Source organism: Nomascus leucogenys, chromosome 21 (genome assembly GCF_006542625.1).
Source record: "Nomascus leucogenys isolate Asia chromosome 21, Asia_NLE_v1, whole genome shotgun sequence".
Lineage (NCBI taxonomy): Eukaryota > Metazoa > Chordata > Mammalia > Primates > Hylobatidae > Nomascus > Nomascus leucogenys.
The window spans coordinates 27,144,775-27,169,487 of record NC_044401.1 but is presented as its reverse complement, the minus strand read 5'-3'; the positions used below and the strand labels follow the sequence as shown (position 1 = coordinate 27,169,487).

The window sequence follows — 24,713 nt, the reverse complement described above, 5'->3', positions numbered from 1 at the left end:
CTTAAATTCAGCCTTCCCTAAAGCCCTCCGGCATGGAGATAATTCAGCCAATTTCTTTGCCACCTTGTAACAATGTTGGTCTTTACTCTAGTTTCCAGTGCTTTGTTTCTCATTTCCATCCAAGATCTCATCAGAATGGCCTTTAGCATTCACATTTCTACCAACAATCTAATCACAACACTTAAGTAATCTCTAAGAAGTTACGTTCTTTTCCTACATGTCTTCTCTTTTTCTGACCCCCTCACCGGAATCATCCTCAATGTTCCATTCACAGCAATCTAGGCTTTTCCTAGACTGCTCCTCCAGATTCTTCCAGCCTTTAGCCATTACCCAGTTCCAAAACTGCTTCCATATTTCAGGTATTTGTTATAGCAGCAACCCAATGTCTGGCACCAATGTTTTGTCTTAGCCCTTTTTGTGTTGCTATAACAGAATACCACAGACTCAGTAATTTATAAAGAAAAAAATTATTTTTTACAGTTCTGGAGGCTGGGAAGTCCAATATTAAGGTGCTAATCATCTGGTAAGGGCCTTATTACTGCATCATCCCATGACGGAAGGTAGTAAGGCAAAAGGGTACAAGAGATAGAGAGGGGAAGGGAGCCAAACTCAGCCCCAGTAAAACCTAAGTAGTTTTAGGTCTCAAGTAGTCTTATCTTTGGTTCATTTGTCCTTCCTCTTGAATCATCTACTCTCAGACTTCATTTATTCTTGTGTGAAGACTTCATTAGAATCATCGTTTTTGAGAAAGCTTCATTTCGCATCTCTGACAAATTTTACAGTGAATAACAGCCAAAATTTGAAAGCTCTGAGGCTGGAGACCCAAGTGAAATGTTTCATATGAGTTTAGAACCCCAGGCCAGACTACATTAGCTTAAACACATAAGGCACATTATATAGAAGCCTACATGAATATTCATGATAATACTTTCATGGAAAAGTGCATTCAGAATTACAGTGTGAAGAGCCATTTGCTTTGCCACTCCAAAGCAGTGCAATACAGAACCCTCATATTCCCACTTCTCTTTCTTACCACACAACAGGAATAGTAAAAATTGAGGAGGATAAACAGGAAGGTGAAAGCTAGAGGGAGATTGTCTCTGCTTCTGTAAACTGATGCAGAAGCTCCCACAAGAAAAGGGATTAAAAACAGAAAGGAGCATATGAGAGAAAGGCTAAGAAACAGACCCTTTCAAGAGAGGTTCTGGTGGTCAAGGCATAACCTCTTAGGAAAAGATCTTGCTACTTGTACCTTTACTTATATTTTTCACTATTAGTTTTATTAACAATCAAACTGGTTTCCTTTTGCCACTTTCTATAGGCACCGCTATCCTAGCTATCTTGATTTGTGAATTCTAAAAAATAGTTCAAACAGCCACTGACTCCTAGACAAAGGTTGTATTGGAATTCTAATGGATCAAGAGTCAGGTAAATGTTTTATTTCTCCAAGAAACTACTTTATACCCCTCTGTCTTTAAGTCACAGAAGAGGCATCACATAAAAGGCTGAATGTTTGCTTGTTTTGACTGGAGGAGCACAAGGCTGAGTTATTCATACCCCACCCCTTTGACAGTATATTATGATCGCTGGTGTTTGAAAAGCCCATCACTTGCTTTCAAAAAATACATACATATTCCTTTCTATCTCCATTTCCAACTTTCATTCACCCTTTAGGCAGTCATTCTAATGGGTTATGTGGTTTTTGTTCTTTTTGTTTGTTTGTTCTGTTTTGTTTTTTTCTTCAAGACAGAGTCTCTGTCGCCCAGGCTGGAGTGCAGTGGCATGATCTTGGCTCACTGCAACCTCCACCTCCTTGGGTCCAAGTGATTCTCGTCCCTCAGCCTCCCCAGTAGCTGTGAGAGGTGACAGTGTGCTGGCAGCTCTTGCAGCCTTCACTCGCTCTCGGCGCCTCTTCTGCCTGGGCTCCCACTTTGGCGGCACTTGAGGAGCCCTTCAGTCCACTGCTGCACTGTGGGAGCCCCTTTCTGGGCTGGCCAAGGCTGGAGCTGGCTCCCTCAGCTTGCAGGGAGGTGTGGAGGCAGAGGTGTGAGTGGGAACCAGGGCTGCGCGTGGCACTTGTGGGCCAGCTGGAGTTCCCGGTGGGCGTGGGCTTGGCAGGCCCTGCACTCAGAGCAGCCGGCTGGCCCTGCCGGCCCCGGGCAATGAGGGGCTAAGCACCCAGGCCAGTGGCTGCAGAGGGTGTACTAGGTCCCCCAGCAGTGCCGGCCCACTGGCGCTGCGCTCAATTTCTCTCTGGGCCTTAGCTGCCTCCCCACAGGGCAGGGCTCGGGACCTGCAGTCCACCATGCCTGAGCCTCCCCTGCCTCCGTGGGCTCCTGTGCGGCCCAAGCCTCCCTGACAAGCACCGTCCTCTGCTCCAAGGCGCCCAGTCCCATCGACCACCCAAGGGCTGAGGAGCGCGGGCACAAGGCGCGGGACTGGCAGGCAGCTCCACCTGCAGCCCAGGTGCGGGATCCACTGGGTGAAGCCAGCTGGGCTCCTGAGTCTGGTGGGGCCTTGGAGAACCTTTATGTCTAGCTCAGGGATTGTAAATACACCAATCGGCACTCTGTGTCCAGCTCAAGGTTTGTAAACACACCAATCAGTGCCATGTGTCTAGCTCAGGGTTTGTGAATGCATCAATCGACACTCTGTATCTAGCTAATCTGGTAGGGACTTGGAGAACCTTTGTGTCTAGCTCCAGGATTGTAAACGCACCAATCAGCGCCCTGTCAAAACAGACCACTCGGCTCTACCAGTCAGCAGGATGTGGGTGGGGCCAGATAAGAGAATAAAAGCAGGCTGCCCAAGCCAGCAGTGGCAACCCACTCAGGTCCCTTTCCACACTGTGGAAGCTTTGTTCTTTTGCTCTTTGCAATAAATCTTGCTGCTGCTCACTCTTTGGGTCCACACTGCCTTTTTGAGCTGTAACACTCACCGCAAAGGTCTGCAGCTTCACTCCTGAAGCCAATGAGACCATGAACCCACTGGGAGGAAGAAACTCCAGATGCACTGCCTTAAGAGCTGCAACACTCACCGTGAAGGTCCACAGCTTCACACCACAAGCCTACCAGAAAGAATAAACTCCGAACACATTCGAACATCAGAAGGAACAAACTCCAGATACGCCGCCTTTAAGAACTGTAACACCGCGAGGGCCCGCGGCTTCATTCTTGAAGTCAGTGAGACCAAGAACCCACCAATTCCAGACACAGCTGGGATTACAGGCCTTGCCACCACTCCTTCCTTCCTGGCTAATCTTTACATTTTTACTAGAGACGGGGTTTCATCATGCTGGTCAGGCTGGATTCAAACTCCTAACCTCAAGTGATCTGTCCTCCTCAGCCTCCCAAAGTGTTGGAATTACAGGCATGAGGCATCATGCCCAGTGGTTACATGTATTTTTAAAATTTGTAAGTGTTCTTGAAAATATATATTTACAATTTCATGTCCATGTTTTTTTTCACATGTGTAAATGGTTTTGTGTTATATATCACATCCTCTAATATTTTTTCTCAGAACTTGATTTTTATGATCAATCCATGCTGCTACATATAATTCATTGCTACTAACCACTAAGCGTTACACCACAGTATGGAACCACCACTTTATAATTCTCTCTACCCATGATAAGACACTCAAATTACCTCCAACTTTCTACTTCTACAAGAAGGTGGAAAGTACATCCTCATGCATGTCTCCTTAGTACCTGCATAACAGTTTCTTTGGAATAGATACCCAGCGGTGGAATTGTGTGATCATTAAATAAGAATGTACTTAATGGCTCTGCAGAGGTGCAGTTCTCACTAGTGGAGTATAAGGATTTCTACATCCTTGCTTTCTAATTTTTGGCAGACTAACAGGTAATAAAGTAATATCTCATTTTTTTCTGATTTCTAAGGAGATGGAGCATATTTTCATGTCATTTTCCAAATCTGAAAGTTTTCTTCTTTGAAGATTTTCCCTATTTTTTTTTTCCATTTTTCTATTGATCCGTATTTGTTTTTCCTGTGGATTTGAAAAAAATTAAACATTTATAAATATCATCTCTTGATATTTATATGTTTGATATTTATTTGACAGAGACAGATCTGTCATTTATCTCTTAATCTTACTATTCATGTCTCTCTTGTAAGATAAATTCTTAATTTTGTTATAATCCAATTTATTATTTTACCATACAGTTTGTGAATTTAAAATTCTCCCCCATGCCATCAGTCACAAAGATATTCTCCCATATTGTTTCTTTAATTTCATAGTTTTATTTTAACATTTTTGTCTTTATTCCATCTAGAATTCACCTTTACACTTGGTGGTAATTAGAAACCCACATTTATTTGTCTGCTAATAGCTGGCCCCTCTTTGCAATACCATCTTTAAATAATCCACAGTGACTTACAGTATCATCTTTATGAATATTAGGTTGTCATAGATATGTGAGTCTTTTTCTGAACTTTCTGTTCAGTTTCATGTTCTGAAAATACCATATAGTTTTATTTCTATAGCTTTGTATTATTAATATTTGATAAGGTATTTCTCTCTTTTGTGTTTTAGACGTGTGTGGACTTTTAGTTCCTCACTTAAATTTTAAAATGAGTTTACTGAGTTTCTCAAAAATATTTTTTTAAAGAAGATTGCTCTGAACATATAAATTTGAGGATAGCCACACACAGTAGCTCACACCTATAATCCCAGCACTTTGGGAAGCCCTGGCAGGAGGATTGCTTGAGCCCAGGATTTTGAGACCAGTGTGGGCAACATAGTGAGATGCCATCTCCAAAAATATAAAATATAATACGATAAAATAAAATCAATTTGAGGAGAACTGATCACTTTATAGCATCACTCAATTCAAGATCATGAAATATCTTTCCATGGTTTTAATTCATTTTCTGTCTTCAATTTGAGTATTAACATTTTCTCCATAGTGTTTTTATGTGTTCTTAAGATATTTCTAGATATGTTATGGGATTTGCTGCTATTGTGAATGGTATCATCTTTTTAATTTCTACTAGACTATTGATTGCATAAAGAACTACATTCTTTATGTATTTTTATAGGATAGTCATAGAATTATCTAAATCTCTTATGTGTTCTTATATTTTGTCTATGGATTCTATTTTTTTTCCAGTATTATGTCAATTAAAAGTAATGACAGGAATATATTATAGCTTATGATCTATAAAATCCCAATTTTTCTTTTCTTATTGCATTGAATGTAACCTCCAGTACTTTTCTTTTTGTTCTCAACCATAAAGAAACTATATCTAGCCCATGCCTATGTCCTGAATGGTATTGCCTAGGTTTTCTTCATGTCTAAAACACCAAAAGCAATGGCAACAAAAGCCAAAATTGACAAATGGGATCTAATTAAACTAAAGAGCCTCTGCACAGCAAAAGAAACTACCATCAGAGTGAACAGGCAACCTACAGAATGGGAGAAAATTTTCGCAACCTACTCATCTGACAAAGGGCTAATATCCAGAATCTACAATGAACTCCAACAAATTTACAAGAAAAAAACAAACAACCCCATCAAAAAGTGGGTGAAGGACATGAACAGACACTTCTCAAAAGAAGACATTTATGCAGCCAAAAAACACATGAAAAAATGCTCATCATCACTGGCCATCAGACAAATGCAAATCAAAACCACAGTGAGATACCATCTCACACCAGTTAGAATGGCCATCATTAAAAAGTCAGGAAACAACAGGTGCTGGAGAGGATGTGGAGAAATAGGAACACTTTTACACTGTTGGTGGGACTGTAAACTAGTTCAACCACTGTGGAAGTCAGTGTGGCGATTCCTCAGGGATCTAGAACTAGAAATACCATTTGACCCAGCCATCCCATTACTGGGTATACACCCAAAGGGCTATAAATCATACTGCTATAAAGACACATGCACACGTATGTTTATTGCAGCACTATTCACAATAACAAAGACTTGGAACCAACCCAAATGTCCAACAACAATAGACTGGATTAAGAAAATGTGGCACATATACACCATGGAATACTATGCAGCCATAAAAAATGATGAGTTCATGTCCTTTGTAGGGACATGAATGAAACTGGAAACCATCATTCTCAGTAAACTATCGCAAGGACAAAAAAAGAAACACCACATGTTCTCACTCATAGGTGGGAATTGAACAATGAGAACACATGGACACAGGAAGGGGAACATCACACTCTGGGGACTGTTGTGGTGTGGGGGGAGGGGGGAGGGACAGCATTAGGAGATATACCTAATGCTAAATGACGAGTTAATGGGTGCAGCACACCAACATGGCACATGGAAACATATGTAACAAACCTGCACATTGTGCACATGTACCCTAAAACTTAGAGTATAATAATAATAATTAAAAAAAGAAACTATATCTAAATTTTATTCATTAGGTATGTTTACTGCAGATTTTGTTCACTTTCTTTTTCTTCTTTTCTCTCTCTTTCTCTTTCCATCTCTCTCTCCCTCCCTCCCTCCTTTCTCATGCCAATTTGCTCAAAACAATCCTATCTTATTCTTTTCATAGCTGACAGTACCTTGTGCATTATTAATCCTGAACTGAAGTGTGAAAATTTGGAAGATTAATTATATGGTTATTCTATATTTAACCTTTATCAACCTCAGAACCTTTTCTTATATTCTTAGTTTGACAAAAGCTTTTATCATAACTAAGTAGTGATTTCTATCAACTGCTTTTTCTGTATGAACTGAGGTAATAATATACTTTTAGTGGTGGGGTCTTACTATGTTATCCAGGCTGGTGTCAAACTCCTGGCCTCAAGTGATCCTCGCACTTCAGCCTCTTGAGTGGCTGGAATTACGGGCATAAGCCACTGCACCCAGCTGATTTCCTGATGTTAAATCATCTTTAAATTTCTGGAATAATTCTACTTGACCATGATATTATTTTTAACACACTTAAGATCGGATTGAATATAATTTTATTTAGAATTAATTCAGAAATCAAAAGGAATGCTATTTTTCTTTTCTTTTATTCCCTCACTTAAATTTTAAAATGAGTTTCCTAAATGTTGTCTTTATTTGATTTTGGAGTCAAGATTACACAAACCTCTTAGAATAAGCTCATTTTTAAGGACAATATCTTAATAAGGGAAACATTAACAATTTCTTAAAATTTGGAAGAGTTCATTTGTAAAACCATCTGGATCTGGGTTTTGGGAGAAATAGGAAGAAGAGGGCTTTGGCTGTGGTTTTAAGTTGTTTAATACTTGTTTGTATAACTAAGTTCTCTATTGCTTCCTGTGAAATTACAGCTATTTTATGTTTTTCTAGGAACACATCCATTTTATTTAGGTTTCCAAACGTATTTGATATAGCTGTTTGTAATATTTTGTGATAATATTTTTAATCTGTGTTGTGTTTAGAATATTTTCCCTTTCTATCTTGTACTCTATGTATTGGCATTTCCTCTTTCTCTTTTTTGTTTTTCCTTGATTATTCTTGCCAGATGTCAGTCTCACTTACTAACCTTTTCGAAGAATGAGAATGTGCTTTTGTTAATGCTCACTTTTGTTTTTCTATTTCACTTATTTCTATCTCTGTTTTTGTTATTTTAAAACTTCTTGTTACTCGGGGTTTGCTCTATTGTATTTTTTGTTTGTTTTCTCAATTGGAAAGTTCAGGTCATTTTTTAAATTATCAAATCTGTTTTGTCACTACTACCTTGTCAGTTAGAACCCAATCCCCCACCACACATACCAGCAGGTCAGGCCAGCTTTTGGCCTACCCAGGCATTTCTTAAACTTCTTCTTGTTGTCATTTTATTTTGTTATTATTAGTGCTTGGAATGTTATTGTTTCTTTAGAGAAGATTTGAAGGGAGGGAGTCAGCATTCTGAGGTAATTCACCAATTTATCTTAGAAACTAAAAATAATTTTTTTTTTTATTTTTCAGGTTTTTTCTTTATTTTATTTTTTGCCAGCTCACATCAAAAAATGATTTCTAATGTTTATATTTGGGCTCAGAGTTCACCATTCTTCCCAGGAAGTTTCTCTCTCTTTACTAGAAACACTCACTCAATTAGGTGATACTAGCCCTATGGAAATGGTAGTTATTTATTCCACTTCTTACAAAAGAGAAGAACACAATTTAAAAACTATAATGAAACCCAGAGTACTTATTTCCAAATCACATGTTTTCAAGATAGTACATGGAATATGTAGGCCAATTGAAGTGCTTTATTAGCCCCTGAAAACAAAGTCTAAATATTGCCCCAAATGTATGGGTTACAATTCTTTAATTTCTTTGGTGACCTTATCTCACTACAGGGACCTTCCTGTATGAGCTGTTGTAGTTAGTAAAACCACTGTTAGATTTACCAGGGAAAGGATTGTTTTGTTTTGCTTTTCAAATTAGAGCCATTGGCCTATAGAATATACACATCAAATAACAAAAAAAGTGTAACTTAGGCAGGACATTTTTAAAAATTGTTTTTAACAGTGGAATTCACCACACATGCCTATATACAAATAAAGACCAAAATATGAAATTTAAATTAAAAAAAATCATAATAAAAAGTATATTTTTGTTTCACATGATGGGTTGATTAAACAAGAACACATTTGAAGAAATTTTGACACAGTAAGTTATTTATGTACGTTGACTTATTTGGTGACTTAAAAGCTCTGAAGTTAGAAAATATAGTTACAGTGCACACTTAAAACTACAGAAGCCAGAAAGCTAAACAACTTGTTTAACCTGACACAGTTAAAAATTTTTAGGTCTGAGGCTGGAGCCCACATCTTGTGTTTTTGTTTTAGTTTGTTTTATTTTATACTTTGTTTTTTTTTTTTACCATGTTGCCAAATGAGATAGGCAAAGAAAAGAGTTGGGCGGGGCCAGAAAAGCAGAAGTTAAGAGAGATACGAGGATAAAATTATGAAAAATATTTTATCTAAGGAACTTCCCCAGAACATGTAATGCTGTATTAGCATGGTATTTATCTTCATCCAAATGTACTCTGATCAAAGGAATGTTTCCTCTACAGTAGTGTGCATGCAAAAATGCAGCCTCATTACATGGCCCTAAGAAGCAAGCGTTAACACTGTTTTTTTAAAGTACACACAATATTTAACAGCCAAATATTGTTTATTTTTATTATAAAATATTTACATTTCTATCTAAAATTAAAAAGCTGAAATAGTCTTGATATACTATCTTTTCTACACTTTAATAGTATAAATTCTTGGGTTTTGTTTTGAAAAGTGAGGTGTAACATGTAACTTTACAAAAGAAAACATCTTTTTCATGTATGTATATCCATATTCCTCTGCCCTTTTAAAATACAGCAGCTAAGGCTGGGCAGGGTGGGTCATGCCTGTAATCCTAGCACTTTGGGAGGCCGAGGAGAGTAGACACTTGAGGCCAGGATTTCAAGACTACCCTGGCCAACATGGCGAAACCCCGTCTGTACTAAAAATACAAAAATTAGCTGGGTGTGGTGGCACATGCCTGTAATCCCAGCTACTCAGGAGGCTGAGGCACGACAATCACTTGAACCAGGGAGACAGAAGTTGCAGTGAGCCGAGAGCAGGCCACAGCACTCCAGCCTGGGTGACACAGCAAGGCGCTGTCTCAAAAAAAAAAAAAAGTTAACCCATGAAAACGCATATGCTCATAGACTATGTCTAGCACCTCAATATAACTGAGCATCAGCCCAAGAGCTTCATGAGAAAGACATGAGAAAGAAAAACACTAACATTTAAAATGCCACATGGTAATTAAAGAACCGTTCCAAATTTCTCTACATGTCTTGAATATAAAGACAGCAAAATTGCATATAAAATGAAACCTCATTCCCAAGAATAATGAAATTACATTGGATGGAATAGATAGGTGGAGAGTTAGGAACATATCTAAGTTTCCTTCCATTTCTAAGATTATATAATTGAGATGTTTGGAACTTACCTAAGTATTTTGGATAAAAATAATCCTAGAAAGAAGAAAAAGAAAACATATATCTTAGCAAACCTAAATATCATTATAGAGTTAAAACTTAATTTTATAATGTGTTTTTATATTAAAGATGCAAATAAATTACATATAACTATCATTTTCACATTATAATTTTTATATAGTAAAATATACCAAGAGAAAACAATAAAATTAAACCAGTAAGATACTTAGGCTTAAGGAAATATTGATCAATTAATCATGTTTCAAAAGCTTCTAATCTGAAAACAAGTTCTATTTAAGATGGTAAATATAATCATACATGCCCTTTTTTGTACATCCTTTAATTTTTCCATGATGATTAGATAACCATTTGACACATTTTATGTCATAATGGTCACCCACACCAGATTCAATGTTGAATCACAGTAACATACTCTTTTTTTTTTTTTTTTTTTTGAGACGAGGTTTCTCTGTGTCGCCCATGCTAGAGTGCAGTGGCATGACCATGACTCACTGCAGCCTCAACCTCCTGGGCTCAAGTAACCCTCCCATCTCAGCCCCCCAAGTAGCTGGAACTACAGGTACATGCCACCATGCACAGCTGGTTTTTTTGTTGTTGTTAATTATTTTTTTGTAGAGATGGGGTCTCACTATGTTGCCTAGGCCTCAAACTCCTGGGCTCAAGCGATCCTCCCTCCTTGGCCTCCCAAAGTGCTGGAATTACAGGAGTGAGCCAAGGTGCCCAGCTAACAGTGACATACTTTGAAGTGAATTAAAGTAGACATTTATCTTGTACATCTTATGTGCATGTAGTACCTTACTTATAAATTGGTTGTGTACCAAAAGTTTGTAAATCAGTCATTTGGAGTAAAGAATGTGCTTTCTTAAAGAGAGAAAAATGTTAAAAATTTCTGATAGTAAGGTTCTCAGGCTGGTCCACGAAAGCATTCTTAAGCCATAATATATCTAATGTGTACCATTAACAGCACAAGAATACCTCATGAGAAACCAGAATTTCTACACAAAGACATATTGAATGTTACCACTTAGTAAGTACAGAACATAAGCTCATCCAGAACTGAGTCAAAGGCCTCATTCTTTCCTCCTCTCACATATAAACCTACACAATAGGTAATGGGATTCAAAGGTGATGTTGAGATCGTCAAAGGAATATAGTAGAGATGTTGAGGCATAAGTAGTACTGTGGGGACTGGAAATGTGGACTGTGGTATTAGGGATGTGGACAGGGAGTGATTGGCTAGGGTTGAAAATGATCACACCTGTGATCATGAGAATCGTAACACAGTCACAAATGTTTGGTGGGGGTGGGGCAGGGGGGTCACTGTGGTCACACGTGTAATCCTAGCACTTTGGGAGACTAAGGTGGGGAGGTTGCTCGAGCCCAGCCTGAGCAACGTGGCAAAACCCCCTCTCTACAAAAAATACCAAAATTAGCCAGGTGTGGGGCTGCACACCTGTAGTCTCAGCGACATAGGAGTCTGAGATGGGAGGATTGCCTGAGCCAGGGGGTCAGGGCTGCAGTGAGCCATGATCATGCCACTGCACTGTAGCCTGGGCAACAGAGCAAGACCCTGTCTAAAAAAAAAAAAAAAGTAACTTTTTTTTTCATTTCTCCCCTTTCTGTCTTGCTCTTTCTCTCATTTTTTTCTCTTCTGTCAATGAGACCAATGCTAGAATTAGTGGAAGGGAGGAAGCACATAAATGAGTTTTCCTTCCTCACTATCTTTCCTCCTCTGCATCAAGGTCTTCTCCCTCGCTGGGCTTTTGCTGCTTAGAGGCTAAGCTGACAGAATACATCTACTATGTTAGACATACATACTCAATATTAATGAGTGATATACTAGTATGGTATCTTGGGCAGACAGGCATGCCTTACAATATTCCAGAATAACAAAACAAAAATTAGAATGGATGGGGTAAAATATAGGTAAAACAAGAATGGCAGAGTATTGATCATTATTAAAGGGGGGGAGGAGTTTATATAATGAAATTTATTACACTGTTCTCTCTACTTTGAGATCTACTTAAAATCTATTTAAAATTTCAATATGAGATGATACCTACAATTGTGACTTAAAATCTTTCATGTAGCGGGCCGGGCGCAGTGGCTCATGCCTGTAATCTCAACACTTTGGGAGGCCGAGGTAGGTGGATTGCTTAAGCCGAGGAGTTTGAGACTTGCCTGGGCAACCCCGTCTCTACTAAATATACAAAAATTAGCCAGGCATGGTGGCACACGCCTCTGATCCCACCTACTCAGGTGGCTGAGACATGAGAATCTCTTGAACCCAGGAGGTGGAGGCTGCAGTGAGCAGAGATTGCACCACTGCACTCTAGCCTGGGCAACAGAAAGAGACTTTGTTTCAAAAAATAAAAATAAAAATAAAAATAAATGCCAATGGAGAAATTTAATGAAGCATTGTGATAATAATCCAAACTAGCATGCGCGCATGCACACACACACACACACACACACACACATACGTTAATACTTCAGACATCCTCTCCCCTCCAACACTATCAAATTCTGGTTAGAAGAAAATATTTGCAAACCATGAGGTCAATACTATTTGCTGATAATGAGGTGTAACTGAACTATAGTTTAGTCAGGACAAGCTGTTATTGGTGATCATGTCTGTCTAACAAGCCCACTTTCCTTTGAAGGTACTTCCTCCTGAAATGGAAGTGGTTATGTGTGGAAGGGGATACACAGAATTATTGACTTTAAGATGGAACAGAAGGAAGTACAGGCTGGAAATGTTCAGTCTGTAGTTGTATGTCTAGATGTGTGAACTTGATAGTTTCCATAAATGCTTACCGTTTCAGGGTCATTTTCAAAGACCTCCCTGGCTTCTTCTTTATTGCACAGTTCTTCAATGCATTCTCTTTCAAGATTACCCTGTTTGGTTTCTTCAAGTAAAGAATTTGCACGACGCTTCCTAACCAGGACTTGTGAAGCCTGTTGCTTTGACAAAACTGAAGGAAAAAATAAGTTTATATGAATTAATCATTTTTCCATCTAAAATATAGTTTTATTAAACAATAAGAGTTAAAATCATTTTCTGCCTATGAATTGTATGACATTTAAAATCAGTATGATCGAACTAAGAAAAAAATGCAGATATAGAAGCACATTGGTTAACAATTCAGAGAGCAGGTTTGGTGTGCAGCTGTAGCCCTTGTATGATGGTCTACACAAATTATTCAGGTTTATACTTGAGGTTAAACACACCAGATAATATTCAATACTTTCTTCATTATGACTACATTGGAGAAAACATGCTGAGGCCAGGTGTGGTGGCTCACCTTCGTAATCCCAGCACTTTGGGAGGCTGAGGTGGGAGGTCCGCCTGAACCCCGCTGGTTCAAACCCAGGTGGTTCAAACCCAGCCTGGGCAAAATAGCGAGACCCCATTTCTACAAAAAACAAACAAACATATATGTAGAGATAGAGATAGAGATAGAGATAGAGATAGAGAGATAGAGATAGAGATAGAGATAGAGATATAGATATAGATTACCAGAGTGCACCACTACATAAAAAATATTAATTGGGCATGGTGGTATGCACTTGTAGTCCTTGCTACCTGGAAGGCTAAGGAGGGAGTGCCACTTGAGGGCAGGAGTTAAAGGTTACAGTGAGCTATGATCATACCACTTCACTCCAGCCAGTAAGACCCTCACTCTAAAAAAAAAAAAATCTGAAAAAAAAGAAAAAACATGATGAAATGCCTATGTCAAAAGCCATAGTCTTAGCCAGGCCTGGTGGAACACGCCTGTAATCCCAGCTATTTGGGAAACTGAGACATGAGAATCGTTTAAACCAGGGAGCCAGAGGTTACAGTGAGCTGAGATCCTGCCACTGCACTCCAGCCTGGGCAATACAGCAAGACTCTGTCTCAAAAAAAAAAAAAAAAAAGAAAAGAAAAGCCATACCATCTTTAAAGCAAGAGTAATAAACTTTCTCAATTTTAATGAAAAACCTTTGTGATCTCTGTGGAGATTGTTGTTGAACAGCAACAACAAAAATAACATAACAAAGTTCAATATCAAGCAACAGACTGGAGGAAAATACTTACAGCATATAGAATAGAAAAAATAGCATTCAAATAAGCTGACCAATACAGAAATGCATGTATGGTTGTATATAAAATCATTTCTAAAATATAAACAAACTATAAAGAAAACAATATAAACAATCATATAAACCATCACTACGGAGAATAAATGTGCAATAAACATTATAAAGTGTTCAAATCAAACTATTTTAAAAATTATATTTTTGCATATTAGACTGGCAAAACTTTAAAAGAATGATAATATCAATTATTGGTGAGAGTAAGGGAAAACATGTATTCTTGTACACTGGTAGTGGAGCATAAACTGGCAGGTTTTATTTAAAGGTATTTTGGTAAAATTTAAAGCACATATACTCTTCATCTCAACAACTCTGCTTCTAAGTATGTCTTACATATATGCCCATGTGCTGGAAAAAATAGAATTGTTTATTGAAAGACTGTGAGATCAAAAAATTAAAAATGACTTAAATATCTATCAAGAGGAGCACAGGATCAGGCACGGTGGCTCATGCCTGTAATCCCAGCACTTTGGGAGGCCAAGGCAGGAGGATCACTCAAGCCAAGGAGTTCAAGACCAGCCTGGACGACAAAGGGAGACCCCACATCTCCAAAAAATTTTAACAATTGTGCAGGTGTAGTGGTGCACACCTGTAGTCTCAGCTAGTCAGGAGGCTGAGGCAGGAGGATCACTTGAGCCTGTGGGGGGTCAAGGCTATAGTCAGCTATGATCACACCACTGCACTCCAGTGTGGGTGACAGAGCAAGACCCTGACTTAAAAAAAAAAAAAAAAAAAAGAGGGGAATGGAAATAAAAGCTATAATAAACCCATACTGTGGAATAATATGTAGTTGCTAAAAGGAAGATACTCTTGTACTGGAGATTTCAAAGATACAGTAAGTTAAAATGCAAGTTGTAAAATGCCACAGTCATAGCATAATTCTCTATAAATCAGCTAAAGTACTATATATGTAAATATCATGTGGAAAAATACATAGAAAAGAGTTTGGAAAGACAAACTGCTAATACAACAATTATATTTGGAGAAAAGTGTGGAGAGAGTCTCGAGTTTTGGTTTATTATTTTAGCATGTTAATATAGCTTTTTAATGAAAAATGTGAAAAACATAAATAAAATCTACAAGTAACTTTTTTCCTGATTTTAACCACAAATGGTTCTTTCACTAAGAAGATAAACAAGTAATATAAATGTCTGAATTTCTTTCCCTTTTCTTGTCTCTTATTACCTGGTAAACGATAAAAAATAAATACTCAAAAGTTGACAATAGAAGAAAGACAAAAAGCAAAAAGACTTATCAACAGTCACTCACCATATTTATTAGTTAAGTAACTAAAAAATCTTTCAAGAATGAAGTAATATTACTTTATTTCTCTGACTTGCCAAAGCAGAGGTTTAAATGTAATGGATAAATAAATAAATTGTTTGGGTTAGATTTGTAACCCTATCTCTTGCCATGTTTATCATGCTCATTAAAATAGAGATTAAGTCACGGCAGTATGTATATAAAAGATGGTACTCTGTGATCATGCTATCTGCCAAGTGTGTTATTGACTTATCAATGACAGTCCTGTCAACAATGAAAGAGTCTGACATGGGCAATTATCTCATTTATTTGAAGTAGTTTTACACATGCTAGTTTGTAATAAATACAGCAAAAAATTTGGACTTTTTGAACTTTACAGCAACTATGTGATTCTTTCTGGGGAAAACAATAACACTTTCATTGAAGGGTGAATACACTGATTCAATTTTAAAAATCAAGGTTAAATGCACTTAGGAAATAAAGCTCCATATATATTCACTTCTTGGCATTTTTTCCTTACACAACATTAACTTTTAGAATTAGGAGTTTGATAGTGATTTTTAAGAACATCTCTTTCCCCGTATGGGCCCCCACTAAAGGGTACAAAGCAGGTATAATAACACATACTGTATTCATGCTTGTGAAAGCAAAGATCTAAATCACCCAGAATAGCCAAGGTTTTTGAGTTCTTGGGAATGTCCACTTAAGTTTATAAAAGTAAACATAACCACCTTTATTATTTAAGAGACGATGAAACTCAGGTAAAAAGCATGCAACATATTTTTTAATAATTGTAAAGTGAATAAACAACAAAACTACAGCTAGATCATAGGCATCCCAACTCTCAGACCTGCAATCCATTGTTTATTGTCTGCTGCTTTTCAAAAATCAGGAAGTTTTATTGTATCAATTGTTGAGAGGAATATTTAAAAAACGAAAACGGTTATGCTTTTGTCCTACAGGAAAATTAAGCTAACAACAACAAAAAATTTTGTCTAAATATATTTGCACCAAATTTGGATTTCATCTAGTTCAGCCCAACAATGCCGTAAATTGGTATGATACATAACAATGTTCAAAGAATGAATTAATTATTTCATTTGATTTTCACATACTGAAATAAACTATAAGACAGAATTATCATCCCTATTTTCCTATTGAAGAAATTGAAGCTGAGAGAGGTGACATGATTTGCTACGAGTTGTGCTAATGGAATTCAAATATACCCATCCCCTTAGCCCAGTGCTCTTTTCTTGAGTGTATTCTGCTACTCAAATGTCCATGATGTACCTGATTTAATTTTTTTCATTTACATATTTTTACTTGGAAATGTGTTTATCAATACAGTGAAACTAAATTATAGAGACACTGACGTCATTAGTTTAGATATAATTACTTTATAATAAAAGACATAGTAATTAATATATCATGTACGATTTTAGAACTTCAGTGGAATGGGCAGCTTCATGTTGATGCCATTTCAACAGTGAATTATTTCAGTCTACCTACTTTCCAAGAATGTCACCATCTCTAAATAAAAAAAAAATCCTTGTGGTCTAGAATTACTTTGGTGCCTCCATATTCTGAGAGAAGTACTTTATCTCCAGCTTTCACACTGACTGCTTGAATCCCTTTCCTTTAGGGCCCAATCCAACAGCTACTACTGTTGCTTGCAATACTTTTCCTGAGAATTTACTGGAAGCATAATGCCTTCTTTGGTTACAGTTTTGGCTGCACTACTTTCAGCCAAACAACACTCGGTCAAAGAGCAGAAGAAACTTTCTACATGTTTGGTCTCCCATGACTCCCGCTGCCACAGCTCATACTCTGCTCTTGCACAACTGTCATGAGCTGACTTTAATTTTTGCAAAAGAAATTATGTGGTTGTGCAGTGGATAAGGTCACTATCTTAAATAATTAGCTGTCCTTTACAAAATAAACCCATCCATCTAAGAGAATGGCTTTCGAAGCAGTCTACTGCTTCTTGCCAGAAAGATACAGGCATGACATCATGAACCCAAATTCAAACTACAGGACTGTGGGATGAGACAAGCATGGGGTTTGAAGTGCTTTCAGCAATTGGCTCAAAGTCCTTCTGCCCAAAAATATTCACCCTGCTGACATGCAGCAATATCTAAAAAGTTCCATTGTTTACCATAATAACCATGACATATGAGCACATAAATGCTGTTTCACATTATCTCCTTTAATCTGAATCATAATTATTCTAAGTAGATTAAAACTTTCCGTTTTATATATGAATAAGCTAAAATTTAAAGTTGAGTTAATTTTAGCAAGTTCCCACAGCTGAGAACACAGATAACCAGCATCCAAACCCTGTCCTCTTTTTGTATTAGCACACTGTCCCTTACTCATTTGTTTCACTTCTTTCTATTAAGAAGTATCTCAAGAAAGTCCTTGTTAAAACCCAACTATGTTGCTTGAAAAGTGTTACATTCAGATTCAAAATTTTAGGTTATAATGTGAAGTTTATGAGTCTTTCAAGATAGCTCTTCCATTTTGCTCCCTTGTTTTTTTGCAAAGATGGTTCTCACATTCTTCCAACCAAAAGCTCATCTCTCTTTTAGTTCTGCTTTCCATCTCTCTTTTTCCTAGGCTCTTCTTATTTGGCATCTCAGAAATGAAAAATTGCCCTTGAAAGAATGTTTCTGAGAAGACAGTCTTTGGCTAGCATTTGAGTTGGCCGAGTATTTTTATCTTTGTCTGGGCTTCGGTGTCGGATGAGGTGAAGGAAAATGGCTTTCACTTTACGAATATAGAGAACCACCAGATGATACTTTGAGACATAACTGTGCTTCACACGTCTCAATTGTTGAAACAGTAAATTTTGTTTAAACCAAGACTGAGGCTGGGTACTATGGCTCGCACATGTAATCCCAACACATTGGGAGGCTGAGGTGGGAGGATCCCTTAAACCCAAGAGTTTGAAACCAGCCTGGGCATCATAGGGAAACACCATCGCTACAAAAAATTTAAAAAGTAGCTGGGCATGGTGGTGCACACCTGGAATCCTAGCTACTTGGGAGGCTGAGCCTGAAGGATTGCTTGAGCCCAGAAGGTTGAGGTACAGGGAGCCCCAAATGTGTCACTGCACTCCAGCCTGGGTAACAGCACAAGACCTTGCCTCAAAAAAAAAAAAAAAAAAGCCTGAGAAAAAAGAATTGCATATATTATTTAAGAAATTAATTAATAATGGGCTGGCATAGCGGCCCACACCTGTAATCCCAACACTCTGGGAGGCCGAGGTGGGCTGATCATTTGAAGTCAGCAGTTCGAGACTAGCCTGGCCAACATGGTGAAATGCAATCTCTACTAAAAATACAAAATTTAGCCAGGACAGATCACGAGGTCAGGAGTTTGAGATCAGCCCGGCCAATATGGTGAAACCCTGTCTCTACTAAAAATACAAAAATTAGCTGGGCACGGTGGTGCGTGCCTGTAACCCCAGCTACTCGGGAGGCTGAGGCAGAAGAATCACTTGAACCCAGAAGGCGGAGGTTGCAGTGAGCTGAGATCATGCCGCTGCACTCCAGCCTGGGCGATAGAGCGAGACTCCATCTCAAAAAAAAAAAAAAAATTTAACCAGGAGTGGTGGTGGGTGCCTCTAATCCCAGTTACTCAGGAGGCTGAGGCAGGAGAATCGCTTGAACCCAGGAGGTGGAGGCTGGAGTGAGCAGAGATTGTGCCACTGCACTCCAGCCTGGGTGACAGAGCAAGACTCCATCACATTAAAAAAAAAAAAAAAAAAAAAAAAAAAAAAAAAGGCTAGTTAATAATGGTAAAAAAAATAATAATAATAATGGTAAAAATGGCTGTATATTCAAAAACATATTTAAAATAATTACATTAACTATAAAATACTTCAGTTATGTTTCATAAAGATTTCTACCACAGAAAATTTCCAACTGGGGGAAGGAAGCATTTGAAAAAATGTGAAGGTTGCCAGGATTAAGGAAAACTCAAAAATGGGTTTTTATGTAGGGATTCACCAACTATTATCCTTGCTTTTCTCTAGATTTTATATTTTGTATCACATTGAGGATTATGCTGCTGTGCAACAATTTCTTCTCATATTGTGTTAAGGGCTGGAATGGGTTAAAGAACATTCTGTAATGATGAACTGTATGTAGGTCTTTTTGAAGGACTGAGCAAATACTGACTGATGAGAAACACTTTATGAGAGTCAAAGATCATAAGAGATAGGTGTGGATAAAGATTTAAATCCAGGGAGAGAAAAAGAAGAAGTAATCTGTGAATGAAATGTTGCACATATAAAGGTGAGTTCTAAAACATTAAGGACAGGGGAGTGTAGGCTGGCATTTATTTAGAAGTAGAAAAGCCACTGGTGGAATTAAAAAAAAAAATGTGACCATTGACCCTCCATTCTGGCACAGATCAATGAATGAGTACAGGAGCAATGCCTGAACTGTTTAACTACAGCAGAAGTGAAATGGACCTCTCTTTACGCCAAGATTTAATTATAACTTCAATTTCCAGCCCCTTTCTAGAAAAAAAAAAAGTCACTCTGGCATTGTTTCCACAGATTAAAACCTTTGATTAACTAGACAGAGATAGCAATACACATTAGTTATTCCCTCTAAACAGCAAATATCTTTACTCGAATGATAGAATAGGCAGCTTTATTATCCAGAAAAAAAGTTACACTGGCCATTTCTTTTATTTGAATTGTTTGTTCTTGGTCAATTATAAATGAAGATGCTTCATTGAAGGGATTCAAGAGCTCAGATGTTGGCAAGGATAAAGAAGGAATTTTCTACAACTCTATTTTTTTTCTCCTGACTACTAGATTGCAAACTGGTTATGTTTCCTAATGCTACAACAGGAGGTCTTTTCCATGACATGCAGCAAGATAGACCCACACTCAGCTTTCATTGTCTTTTTTATCTCCTACCCACTAGGACCCCAAAACATCATTTGATTTTGACATCATGCACCAAGAAGTTACTGCACAGAAAATGTTTTGTTTTTGTTCTATTTGACTTTTTTTGTTACAATTACATCAATATATTAGTTCTGTGGCCTGTATTTATGTTTGGAAAAGCAACAGGCAAAGTGTTCCTGGACATTTAAAAAGGCAACAGTAAAAGAATTCTCCTAATTTTGCAATATCGCCCTACTTGCAATAGCCCCCAGATCCCTGAAATAAGCATGTCTGAAACTGTGCTTAGAGGCTTAGAAGGATTTCAGATATCAATGGCATTCCTTTGACTCTTAGGATATAATTTATTTTTTAAAGTGCTTATTTGCAAGTGAGATTACTTGGAATACTGGTATATCATCAAATAAGTCTTTCTAATTCAATGGTTTCTACCAGCATCTCAGAACCCTCTGCCTAATAACCAAAAGCCTTTAAGACACAGTATAAATAACAGTGAAATAAAACAATAACTCATTAAGGAAAGGAGAGAACATCATTGGGCTAAGGAATCAAGGAAAAAAATAAAAATAAAACAAGCAGAAAGGAAAGAGGCAGTTAACATAGAAACTCAAGCCCACATTAAAAAAAAAGTCAGCCACAGACAAAATGAAAAAACTACCTTTTTTTTTCATAGTAAGTAAAATGATAAAATAAGCATTTTCATTGTACTGGGCAAGGTGTTATGGACTGAATGTGTCCCCATATCCCCCCCGCACCCCCTCCCCACTCCAAATTCATATGTTGAAGCCCTAACACCCAGTGTGGCTATATTTGGAGACAGGTCTTTTAAGGAAGTAATTAAGACTAGATGGGGTCATAATGTGACCCCCCCAAGATTAGTGAACCAAAAAATGACAACAATAGACACTGATGACTATTAAAGGGGGAAAAGAGGGAAGAGAAAAGGGTTGAATAACTGTTGTTTGCTATTCTCACTATTTGGGTGACAGGATCATTTTGCTCCAAATCTGAACATCACGTAATATACCCATGTAACAAACCTGCACATGTACCGACTCTAAATATTCCTTCCACATCCTGCACTATCATGCTGTTATATGGGCAGAAAGAGGTTTTTTGCCTCACTATGCAAGTGTCCTCCATCATTAATGCCTCTTTAATGAAAACTCTTCTCAAGGCTGCTTTACTTCCAAAGGAAGCTGGAGTCATTTACTGCAAGGGCCATCAAAAGGCATCAGATCCCATCACTCAGGACAGTGCTTAGGCTGATAAGGTAGCTAAAGAAGCAGCTAGTGTTCCAACTTCTGTCCTTCAGTGCCAGTTTTTCTCTTTCTCACTGGTCACCCCCACCTACTCCCCCACTGAAATGTTCACCTATCAATCTCTTCCCACACAAGGCAAATGGTTCTTGGACCAAGGAAAATATCTCCTTCCAGCCTCACAGGCCAATTCTATTCTGTCATCATTTCATAACCTCTTCCATGTAGGTTACAAGCCACTAGCCCGCCTCTTAGAACCTCTTATTTGCTTTCCATCATGGAAATCTATCCTCAAGGAAATCACTTCTCAGTGTTCCATCTGCTATTCTACTACTTCTCAGGGATTATTCAGGCCCCCTCCCTTCCCTCCACATCAGGCTCAAGGATTTGCCCCTGCCCAGGACGGGCAAATTGACTTCACTCACATGCCATGAGTCAGGAAACTAAAATACCTCTTGGTCTGGGTAGACACATTCACTGGATGGGTAAAGGCCTTTCCCTCAGGGTCTGAGAAGGACACTGTGGTCATTTCTTCCCTTCTGTCAGACATAATTCCTCAGTTTGGGCTTCCCACCTCTACACAGTCCAATAACGGACTAGCCTTTATTGGTCAAATCACCCAAGCAGTTTCTCAGGCTCTTGGTATTCAGTAGAACCTTCATAACCCTTACCAACCTCAATCTTTAGGAAAGATAGAACGGATTAATGGTCTTTTAAAAACACACCTCACCAAGCTCAGCCTCCAACTTAAAAAGGACTCTGTCAAGGATAGAGCCCAAAAACTCATCAACAAAGCAAGTAATTACACTGAACACCTTGGACACTCTCTAATTGGATGTCCTGGGTCCTCCCAATTCTTAGTCCTTTAATACCTGTTTTCCTCCTTCTCCTTGTGTCTTCTGTCTAGTTTCTCAATTCATACAAAACTGTATCCAGGCCATCAACAACCATTCTATATGACCAATGTTACTCCTAAAAACCCCACAATATCACCCCTTACCACAAAATCTTCCTTCAGCTTAATCTCTCCCACTCTAGGTTCCCACGTCGCCCCTAATCCCACTCGAAGCTGCCCTGAGAAACATTGACCATTATCTCTCCATACCGCCTCCCCCAAATTTTTGCTGCTCTAACACTTCAACACTAGTTTATGTTATTTTTCTTGTTAATATAAGAAGACAGGAATGTCAGGCCTCTGAGCTAAGCCATCATATCCCCTGTGACCTGCACGTATAGAATCAGATGGCCTGAAGCAAGTGAAGAATCACAAAAGAAGTGAAAATGGTCTGCTCCTGCCTTAACTGATGACATAACCTTGTGAAACTACTTCTCCTGACTCACAAGCTCCTCCATTGAGCACTTGTGACCCCTGCACCTGTCCGCCAGAGAACAACCCTTTTGACTGTAATTTTCCACTACCTACCCAAATCCTATAAAACAACCCCACACCTATCTCCCTTTACTGACTCTCTTTTCTAACTCAGCCTGCCTGCACCCAGGTGATTAAAAAGCTTTATTGCTCACACAAAGTCTGTTTTGTGGTCACCTCACACGGACGTGTGTGACAGTAAAATAATCAGACTAGCCCCAATAAACATTCATTGCATACATATACAAAAAAAACTAATAAATGTACAGAGAACTAACTGATAACTCTCCCATTTAGAAGAAACACTAACACAAAACCAGATAAATACATAAAACAGCAGAAAAAAACTACACCTGCCACCTAAAACTAACCCAGTTTTGCTGTTTATATATGAAAACACAACAAAAAATCATCAGAAATATGGAAGCAAACAGCTATTAGTAACATGAAAAAGACCAAGAAAACTGACTTGAGAAAAATCAACAAAATATACATTCTTCTCAGCACCACATCGCACTTATTCCAAAATTGACCACAGAGTTGGAAGAAAAGCACTCCTCAGCAAATGTAAAAGAACAGAAATTATAACAAACTGTCTCTCAGACCACAGTGCAATCAAACTAGAACTCAGGATTAAGAAACTCACTCAAAACCCCTCAACTACATGGAAACTGAACAACCTGCTCCTGAATGACTACTGGGTACATAACAAAATGAAGGCAGAAATAAAGATGTTCTTTGAAACCAATGAGAACAAAGACACAGCATACCAGAATCTCTGGGACACATTTAAAGCAGTGTATTAGAGGGAAATTTATAGCACTAAATGCCCACAAGAGAAAGCAGGAAAGATATAAAATTGACACCCTAACATCACAATTAAAAGACGTAGAGAAGCAAGAGTAAACACATTCAAAAGCTAGCAGAAGGCAAGAAATAACTAAGATCAGAGCAGAACTGAAGGAGATACAGACACAAAAAACCCTTCAAAAAATCAATGAATCCAGGAGCAGGCTTTTTGAAAAGATCAACAAAATTGATAAAATAATAAAGAAGATTGCAAGACTAATAAAGAAGAAAAGAGACAAGAATCAAATAGACGCAATAAAAAATGATAAAGGGGATATCACCACCGATCCCACAGAAATACAAACTACCATCAGAGAATACTATGAACACCTCTACGCAAACAAACTAGAAAATCTAGAAGAAATGGATAAATTCCGGGACACATGCACCCTCCCAAGACTAAACCAGGAAGAAGTTGAATCTCTGAATAGAACAATAACAAGCTCGGAAATTGAGACAATAGTTAAGAGCCTACCAAAGAAAAAACTCCAGGACCAGACGGATTCACAGCCGAATTCTACCAGAGGTACAAGGAGGAGCTGGTACCATTTCTTCTGAAACTATTCCAATCAATAGAAAAAGAGGGAATCCTCCCTAACTCATTCTATGAGGCCAGCATCATCCTGATACCAAAGCCTGGCAGAGACACAACAACAAAAAAAGAGAATTTTAAACCAATATCCCTGATGAACATTGATGCAGAAATCATCAATAAAATACTGGCAAACAGAATCCAGTAGCACATCAAAAAGCTTATCCACCATGATCAAGTGGGCTTCATCCCTGGAATGCAAGGCTGGTTCAACATATGTAAATTAATAAATGTAATCTATCATATAAACAGAACTAAATACAAAAACCATATGATTATCTCAAAAGATGCAGAAAAGGCCTTCAGCAAAATTCAACACTCCTTCACGCTAAAAACTCTCAATGAATTAGGTATTGATGGGACGTATCTC

The 24,713-nt window shown here is 38.1% G+C and overlaps 1 protein-coding gene across 1 annotated transcript in view; it reads right to left on the bottom strand.

The window, feature by feature from the left end:
• The window catches only part of LOC100600356 (protein S), a 98,645-nt gene that overhangs the window by 45,609 nt on the left and 28,323 nt on the right, over positions 1-24,713 (bottom strand). Inside the window, exons 2-3 of the mRNA XM_003261687.3 lie at positions 12,771-12,928; positions 9,944-9,968 (exon numbers count right to left, since the gene is read on the bottom strand). Coding sequence (XP_003261735.1) covers positions 9,944-9,968; positions 12,771-12,928 — 183 coding nt within the window. The remainder of the gene's footprint in view (positions 1-9,943; positions 9,969-12,770; positions 12,929-24,713) is intronic.